Source organism: Berghia stephanieae, chromosome 2 (genome assembly GCF_034508935.2).
Source record: "Berghia stephanieae isolate SIO BIC M18660-M18661 chromosome 2, UCSD_Bste_1.3, whole genome shotgun sequence".
Lineage (NCBI taxonomy): Eukaryota > Metazoa > Mollusca > Gastropoda > Nudibranchia > Aeolidiidae > Berghia > Berghia stephanieae.
The window spans coordinates 125,184,166-125,194,234 of NC_088361.1; the positions used below are offsets into that span (position 1 = coordinate 125,184,166).

At 31.3% G+C, this 10,069-nt stretch overlaps 1 protein-coding gene across 1 annotated transcript in view; it reads left to right on the forward strand.

The window, feature by feature from the left end:
- LOC144966525 (calcium/calmodulin-dependent protein kinase type IV-like) overlaps window positions 1-8,862 on the forward strand; it is an 18,463-nt gene extending 9,601 nt beyond the window's left edge. The window contains exons 10-12 of the mRNA XM_078903157.1: window positions 1,977-2,094; window positions 2,735-2,893; window positions 6,020-8,862. Of these exons, the coding sequence (XP_078759283.1) occupies window positions 1,977-2,094; window positions 2,735-2,893; window positions 6,020-6,175 (433 nt within the window). The 3' untranslated portion in view covers window positions 6,176-8,862. The remainder of the gene's footprint in view (window positions 1-1,976; window positions 2,095-2,734; window positions 2,894-6,019) is intronic.
- The last annotated feature ends 1,207 nt before the right edge of the window (window positions 8,863-10,069 follow it).

The following is a 10,069-nucleotide window of genomic DNA, read 5'->3' on the forward strand; positions in this document are numbered from 1 at the left end:
AAGGTTGCCTATTTCTTGGATTTCTTTGTCTAATGTTACAGGGAGAGTTGTCAATTTTTCTCTAAATGTGCTACATCGTCGGAAGCAATCGTAAATTACCATGATGGTGTATTTATGGCGCTCGTCAATATATGGCCAGAAAGTTGCCATCTTTATTTTGTCATGATGAGATTGGCTTGTGAGGTGTCACATCGTTCATATGATTCCTCATTAGAGATCTTTGCAAGGTAAAATATTCCTCATTAGAGATCTTTGCAAGCTAACAGATTCCAAGGAATATTCTCAATTGTTTGCAATGGGTGGCAACAATTGAGTTAATTTTCTTTTCTGTAAGTGTCCATGTGGAGCAATTACACATAAGCATGGGCAAAACAATAGCGTTCTACAATATGATATGTCTCTCATAGTTGATTTCATGTCTTCTCATGAAAATATGTTGCATGCTTTGAAGGGAGCGATGGCTATATTCTTCTCCTATTGATGTCCTACTCTGAATCTCCATGTAGGGATCCAAGGTTGCGGTATGGCTTCCATTATTGTTGTTTTTTGTTGACTTAAATGTAAACGATTTCCGCCATATTTACCTAGAGATTCTTTTTTCCAAGTGAGCTGACAATGATATCAAGAGAGGTTTTATTTTTGGTTCATTTGATGATCTGTATATGAAGTCTACATCCTATGTGTAGTTAAGCGTATTTGATGTTGTTGACAGAGACAAAAGTGGCAACAGGTCTCGCAGGACTCCATCCAAATAAATGATAAATAGTATCGGGAATAGCTGTTTCCTAGTGGCATGCCAATAATTGTGTTTATTGAGCCAGAAATCTCCACCCTGTTGATAGAGTTGTGCGGCTATGTGGTCTAGTGGTATGACACTCGCTTTCGGATCGGACGGTCCTGGGTTCGAGCCTCGCTCGGCGCATAGTTGAGTCCTTGGAGAAGGCTCGTTACTCACATTCTCTCACCGTACTCAAGTGTAAAATGAGTACCTGGCCGTTAACAGCGTTGTTTCTGTCCCAAAAATTTGTAATATCGCCTGACAGGCGTCATGTCTCGTCCTACATGTTATGTGTTGCTGTTGGCCAGGGACCCCTTGTAAAGCGCTTTGAGCACGTTTAGTGGATATTGCGCTATATAAAAGCTCAAGTTAGAGTTACTGAAGAACGCGTACTAGTTTTAGGTCGTTTGGCGTAAAGAATGTAATCAGTATGGTCATCAGTTTTCACCCGTCAATTGTGTCGACTGCTGACAACATGTCTATGCCCGAGATTGTATGTTCCACTTTGCATGGTTGTACTTGATCCACCATCCAAATAGTGTCGCTAGTGCTACTGAATCTGGCTGTGATGATGACAAACAGATTTTGACTTTGGGCTTTATCCTATTCAGGGTGGTAATGCTCAAGCCTTCTCTGAATCTTGTGAGCATTACAATATACCGCAGGTTGTTGATGGGCCTTCCAGTTTAATATGAGTACTATTTTCTTTTCTATGATATGTAAACACTTCTTTGTAACTGTCGTATAATTCTAAGTAAGCATAATAAATCTAATTTATAACTTAGCAATGTTTTGAAAATCAAAGTTTAAAATCGTTAATTATTGGAATATATAGTGTGTTATTTTTTTTTGGTTCTCATTAATACTTATACAAACACACATACACACACACACACACACATACACACACACTACAAAATACTCATAATCCTGTTGATGTGGGGATAATACATTTAGAGCAAAGTTGAAAAGTTTGTTTTAAATATCATTGATTTTGATTATTGAATGTCTCATATTTAATACATTCTCTTTGTGAAGTGAAACTACTTCTTGATGCAGTAATAGCATGAATGATTAAATTTGTTGGTAAATGTTGCAAAATAGTAAATTGTATGTATTTTTACTTTCTATATTATTTTTTAAAAAAGGTTGTAATCAATTGGTCATTTCAATACAATCACTTTTATATTTCTGATAGACTTTGTGGCTATGAGCCATTTCGGGATGATGATCCTTGTAATCTCTTCAAGAAAATCATAAAAGGAAAACATGAGTTCTCTCTCTTGGATTGGGAAAAAAGTGGAGAAAATGCTAGGGTATGTGTTTTTTGTTTTGTTTTTGTTTTCGAATGTTGCCTTTAACAAAATCAATTAAGTGAGGAAAATTTAATCACTTTAACTTATATAAGGAGTTTATTAACCATCCAACCAGTCAAGTTTTAGATAGAAAAATATAATTACCCAATCTATAGTATATTTTTGCAATTCCACAGTTCATATTATACTCCTTCAATCTCCGATTATATTTTTGTGGCTGGATAAACAATGTATATTCAACTCCTATTAAGTGAAAGGATTAACTATTTAGATTTTGTATACCTATCAGATGTTCTTTTCTCTTTGAACAACAGTAAAATCTTGTTCTATTAAAGAACTTAAGAAATTTGTTCTTTGAATTTGAGTAGTTAAAATCAGTAGCGTTATAAGGGTATTCAATCATATATTTTAGTGCGATCTTATATCATATTTTTATAAATGATCAAATATGTTCAATTCCAGGTTAACTGCGTTTATATAAATACTCCATCCATGAAATCAATAGATGGTATGGTTTTTCTGTATTGAAAATATATATTTTCTATCTTTTCATTTCCTATGACATTATTTTGAGTCATAGTCAATTAATTTTGCTACTGTACTGAAACACTCTAAATGTTTTTTCTACGTTTAAATACAGGATATAATCCGAAAATTGCTGACCCTTGATCCCAAAAAGCGCATGACGGCAGTCGGAGCGTGCAGAAATCTATGGGTTTTAGGATTTGCTTGCAAGACAGATCATTTGGAGGACACAGTTGAGAGAATCAAAATTTTTAACGAAAGGAGAAAAGAAAAGGCATGGCTTCCCCATTTGCCTGTTTGTTCAATCCATCCCGATACTAACCCTCATATGCTTCTTATACAAGAAAGACCGCGAGAAGCTAGTGATTGGACGTAGAAATATTGCTTTATATAAGGAGAGAGTTAGATTAAAGAAAGTTGGTTGAAGAATAAAAGCTAGTGGTGGCCAAATTAGCCAATAAAATGGAGAAAAAAAGGAAGTAAAGTGTGTAAAAGGGGACAACACAAAGTAAACAGAGGATGGGGAACTTGCAAATCTCAATACATAATTGTATGTTTATTTTCATCAATATTGATAAATTCACCAGCTTGCCTTTGCAAAGAATTTATTTTTATACTTTTTATATTAATTCCTATTTGTGTGGTTTAGTAGAAGAATCACCTCGCTGTGTCTGAAGCGGTAATGTTTAAAATAGTACATAATAGTGAAAAGAAGTCAACGCATGATTTATAATGCATGTTTCTACAAATAAGCCAATTCTTTAAATGAGTTACAATGGGGACAGGACTCATCTCTGACTTGAGAAGAATATTGTAAGTAAAACTAAAATGGGTGTCAGATAAAATGCAACATTTTAAATTGAGTTGCAATTGTTACTCATCAACTTCTTAGTATATTGCCACTAAAATTTCACATTTGACTTTAAAAGTAAACGAATGGGGGAGTGTAAAATCGTATTGGAAATGATTGATGTATGCAAAAATAAATACAACCTGAACGGCCTAAAAACTCATTTTCCAATATTTTCTGCAAACACTCAAGAGACGGTCCATTTCAGTTTTCTCGTTTGTTAGTAAATCATTTTTGTTCTTTCCTATGTTTCGGCAATTATTGAAATAAAATCAAATGAAAAAAAATACGGGAAGTATTAAACGTTCCTTATCTTTAAAGCCTGATCGTCACCCGAGCCAAGGTTGGAGTGATCCGATGATCATATGTGAGTTGTGAATTAATGGATTACTGCTCTTAGTTTATCAGAGAAAAGTAGATTTAAGTTATTCTACGGTACTTCAATAGAAAGTGTAATGCTTCGTATAGATAGTATGCACTTGGCTAAGAAGCTCACAACATTGCCATAAGGAAGTATAACGGACCAACACACAAAATCATGTGTAATATTGACCGTTTAGAATCTGGTTAATTAATACCGTTTAGTGAAAATTACTCATAAACGCTGGCGGCAAAAAAGCAATAACAAAGACATGAGTAACATCATCTTTGTTGTATCTATGGCAAACTGCATTATATCTAAGATCCAACTCTTTGGAAGTGCCATTATTAACGCCGACATTTTTGAGAACTGGTTTGCAGAGATGTCTTGTACTTTCTTTTACTTTGAATTGATTGGGTAAACTTTTCCAGGAAATAATATTATTTTTGTAAATTATTATTTAGCGATCAAAAAGAAAAGAAAATAGATGTTTTGTCATAATTTTCAAAATCGACCAAGTTTTTAACAATTGAACATGTTTGTGAATTTTCTGGGGATCATGTTTTTCAGCTTTATAGCTCCATCTTGTCAGCTCTTCTTAGCGTGTTGAGCTGCCTTTGATGCATTTTAAATTTCGCTCACAGTCAATAACTTTGACATATCACACCGAGTCCTATTTTTCTGGATAGTATTTAATTTACTCACTCGTTTGTCATCGCATTTTGCAAGTACAATTTTAGTTACTGTAACTAATTTACGATGTGGTTTTTCTCAGACTTGCACTCAAATTGAATATTGCTTTTATCTGACATGACATCCGCTATAGATGCTCCTAAAGAATCATCAGTTATTCCAAACTAATCATCTACTATTTCTTTAAACATTTAAACTAATAGTTTTGAAAACAAAGAAAATCATTTTTTCCCACACATTTGAACTCTCTAAACAATTACTTTGTATTAAATAGTTATAAGTTTTAAAGCCTTGGAATAAAACTAAATTCTAAACCGATTAAGGTGTACTTTCGAAGTCTTTCCTTTTCACAATAATTAAAATGCTAACATGTTACTCCTTAGTAGTTTATTGTGGCATTGTTATTAATATTATTGTTATTTTTGTGTATTTATCTTTTGCTGTCATAATTATTTACGTTAGCAATATAATTCGCAATTAATTTTTTTGTTTACTTTTTCTACGTGAAACTACTTTACTTCAAATAACTTTTAAGTTTCTCTCTTATGGATCCAAAAGTTTGTTTCACTTCAATTGAGAGGATGTTTTAAATTTTTTTTTGTATTTTAACAGTTTCAAGTTAAAAAACTAATGTTAAAAATTGCAACGGTTCAAATTTACTTATGAAAACTTGTTTATACTGTATACTTTTTGAGTCACGTTCAACGTTTACCGATGTGTAAATAAACTAAAAAGTTAGGTTTTGTTTTTATTTACATGTAGTTTCTTGCTCTTACAATAAAGGAATAAGCAAACTCTTAATACTTATTCACCAAAATATATCGCATTAACAGTCATAGGAAACTGTAATCCTTATAATATAATTATTTTTCTTCTTTTTCGTATTCCTCATCTTCTTTTTCATCATTATCATCATCATCATCATCATCATCATCATCATCATCATCATCATCATCATCATCATCATCATCATCATCATCATCATCGTTGTCGTCATCATCATCATCATCATCATCATCATCATCATCATCATCATCATCATCATCATCATCATCATCATCAACTTCTTCTTCTTCATCTTTTTCTTCCTGTTCTTCTTAATTGCTTTCAAGGTATATAATATGACACCACATAAAGTGATTATGTACGTTTTCAGTTTTTAAGATTCCTATTTGATATTTTTGAAAATTTGAAATTAAATTTCAATAATTTGTTTATGAACATCTTTATCATTTTGATTGATATTTAGATATGTGAGTAAAAATAATAAGAACAATTAGGGCCATCATTAAGAACGATTTCGAACGACATACAAGTTAATTGATAAAAATGTCCTCTGTATAATTTTAGTCCTAATGCCTGTAATATGTAATTTTAGCAGCAACTCTTAAAATGCTATGATAATGTTCCTAAGATGTTAATTCTATTTTTGTTTTGTTTTTCATAATCAGATTCAAGACTAATTTTATTAATGATATTTCATATTTTGTAATCAGCCAGAGATGATGCAAGTATCCCAAACTCCTCGTAGTCGAGCCACGAGTCGAATGACGATCCAGCCAGACTCGTACAGTCTTCCACAAACTCCAATCCCAAACATTGAAATCACCAATTCTGAAAAAGGAGGCGATGCTTCTGGTGAGGGGATATAATGCTACTATTAGAGAATTAATGTGGACGATTTGTAATTTCTTCTCTGACTGAGCAATTTTAAATACGAGTGTTCTAAATATCATTTGCCTACTTTACATTGCATTTGAAGTGCATTGAACCTGATCGGGGTTGGATATTATTCTAACTGTCTTTTTATTTTGTTGTTTTGTTTTTTGTTGTTGTTGTAATCTATAATGCACAGCTCTGTGTTTTTCAATTCTCCATCCATCAGTCAATTGCATTTTTACGAGCTTATTTTTCACTTGTCACACATGTTGCTTTTACCAAAAATATCATGTAAATTTTACACATTTTAAAGTGCATTGAACCTGATGAATACAATCGGGATTGGATATTATATTATAAATGTCTTTTAATTTTGTTGCTTTTTATTTTTTTTTGGGTAATATATAATGCACCACTCTATATTATTTTTCAATTCTCCATCCATCAGTCAATTGCACTTTACAAGCTTATTTTTCAAATTTGTCACACATATTGTTTTTACCAAAATTTTTTTTACAAAAATCATGCAGATTTTGCACGTTTTATCAATTCGGTAAAAAAGCAATATTTTATACAACTATGGATTAATGAAATCTATTTTCAAGTTATTGTTATTTTAGAATTTTAAGTAAAAAGCATAAATAAGCCTCCAATCATAGGATTTGAATTAGAAATACTATGTTGCTTTATCCTGTTGTCTCCTCTGTGCTTTTCCTTTTCTCAAGTTTTTGTAAGTATGTTTTCCCCATACAATATCTCACTTTATAAAATTTCAATGTAAGATGTGATTTATGATACTCATTTTAAAACACTTAATGAAACTGCGCCATACGATCATATTTTCCAAAGTACATACTTTATTTTTTTATACAAATAATGTAGTTTATCCTCTTTTAAGTAAGTAATAATACATTTGTCATAATCTTATAAACATGTTTTACTCTCAAAGTGCTTTAATTTTTAGATACTTTTTTCCTCTTGAGATTAATTAAACATTATTTATGTGACTATAACTTCTATAAAAATCAACCCAGAGTGATTTCTCTATTGAATTAATAAAGCCATATTATTTTTTGACGGGACTACACTTACTTCTCTTGTCTCATGCTTTAAGAATTTTGAGTCTGCTTACAATTTATAGTTATATGTATGATGCTGATAATATTGTAATAGAAGATATAGAAGATATTTTATTAGGACAACTGTTCAATCTTTCCAATTTAAATTGTAATGGTGCTTGTATTTTCCTTTATCTGTAATATCAATAAACTGTGTCCAACCATCTATCTTATCAATAAGTACTACATAAAATAAAAGACTCTACTTCCATTGTTATGCAGCAATATAATTATTAAATATAATGACAATTTAAGCAATATGTATTTCTATAATAATATTTCATTCACGTCACTGCTAAAATAGCTAGTAACTTGAATCCACTGCTTATAGTTCTTGGTGTTTAAGCGTTAACACGTTTTAAAATAGACTTCAGTATTATAAAAGCTCCAAATAATCCCATCGTGATATGAAGATAAATTCTCCAAGAGTTGTTTCAGTAAGGGGGTGTTGTCAAAATATCGATAAATATAGAGTGGGCTACAAATTGACATGCATTATATTTCATATACATCCTTACACTATTTGTGTTGCATTTTAATTGTGTGTTGCATAAAGAAAAATAATATTTTCGTTTTTGATTATTCTAAAAACAATGTTTATCCTATATTATTGCATTCCTACTTCTATTTCTGCTGTTTTATATCCCCCCCCCCCCCCCCCCCCCCCACATTTTTTACTGTGGCCTCGAAATGGATTTACTATTTTCTACTCAATAATTTATTAAACTTACTTTCACACCACACATACTCAATCTAATTAAGATTCAGAGATTTTATTCCCAATGTCATAACTTGAGTTTATTACATTGAAATATATACATATAAATAGAATGATAAAGTAGATTATCTTTCTCATTATATTAAGTTTCTTATCAGTGACTTTTCCATCTTATTGCGAGCCTTTGATGCTGGCGATATCCGCCCAGAGATGTCAATAAATCAACTGGTACAACCTTTGTAGACTTTTATCCTATTCTGATAATCCACATTGCGTTAAGCTACATCTCTTTTGTTAGCAACAGAGCACTGTCAAACCACAATTCATGATATGATTCTCCCAAATCCAACTTACACTCTACCCATGTATAAGAATATGTTAGTTTTGCATGCCTTTAGTCATAAGAGAATTAATGAAAGTTATGTTTCATTGTTAAATTGTGTGTTTTAATGTTTGTAAATCATATCATATTCTTTTGGCGGTTTTTTGACTCTTGTTAATGATTTATTGTTACAATCACTTGAATTTAATACCGGGCAATATTAATGAACACGAGGACAAATGAGAAACGATTCTCTTTTATTTCTGGAGAGCGAGTCTTCATCACCTTTTTTTTTTTTTGACGAATTTGCCTTTTTTATTAAAACCCGTTGATGGCTCATCGACGAACAAATATTAATTTTAAAATGTAAAAGAGAGTGGGTTTCGGAACTCATGTCTGCACTGAATGTAATTTCAAGCATTGTTTTACATGTTATGTTTAGTCATCGAAAGCTTTATATGTAATTTTGACAGTATTACCTCTTGCATGGTTTTGTTTTGAATAAAAATTATTTAAAAATAATTTTGAATTACAAACTCATTTGTTGCTGTTTTTTAAAAATAACTGTTCTATAAAACTAAACAACTCATATTTAACAAGAAGATAAATTAAATATTATGTAAGAACGTGAACTTTTATTCATTGAAACACATAATATACACAAAAATAATTATAATTGCAATAAGTCTTAAGAAGTTCTTTTATATTTTCACTTTCTTTTAACATAAATGAAATTCATATAAGTGACAGACATAACAATGGCAATGACCTTGCTGAATATAATAATTAAAAGGATTTAAATAAATCCAAAAGTCGGAAAGCATGATATCCTGATTAGACGGAAGAAATGAGGAAAAGGCTTCAGATTCAGATTCAGAGTTTAAGATTGAAATGATAAGAATTGGGACATTAAGTAAAATAAATATAAAGGAACAATACTCTTTCTTTTCAATAGAGACATTTACTTTAACTCTGCAAAGCTTAGAATTCACCTTTAAGTACCAAGTTGATCCCAACATAACAACAACAAAATATATTTGATAGATTTTTGACCGATATCCGAAAATTATATTGACACGACAGCCAATAGAGTCTTCGAAGACTTTTTTCGAGGTTAATAAATTGCGGATTTCGGTTAAAAATCATTGTATATAACGCTTTATTTTCATATCTAATTAAGGGTAAAATAGAGCTGAAGATAACACCATTAAACTTTTTTTTTGTGTGCACCAAATTCGCAATTGATCAGATATCCCTGACAACTTGTAATGGTTAAGGAGCCATGAAATACTTAGAAAAGTACAAGAGATTAATGTCATCTAAGAGCGAGATCGGACCTCATATATCTAGACAGCTGTGCTACTATTACTTACCATTAACCCCAGAACGTATCCGACATTTGCGATGATTAGGTGTTCATAATTTTCACAAAGAGTAAATATCTATATTTCCTCATAATTTCTGGTGCTGTTATTTTACAAACAAAGTTGAATATGTCAAAAGGTAGGTAAGCATGAGAGGATGCTCCAAAAACATTGTTTTGTTGAAAAATATGACTAGACTATAAGTAAAAAACAAAGAAGCAGGCTAAAGTTAAAATGTTGGATTAAAGTGGACTATGCAATCCAAGGCAAATAAACATTTGTTTAGAAATATGTGATTTTGAATGTACACGGCGCACTGGACCTACACTTCATATTATTTTCCAATTAACAAACGATGAATAAAA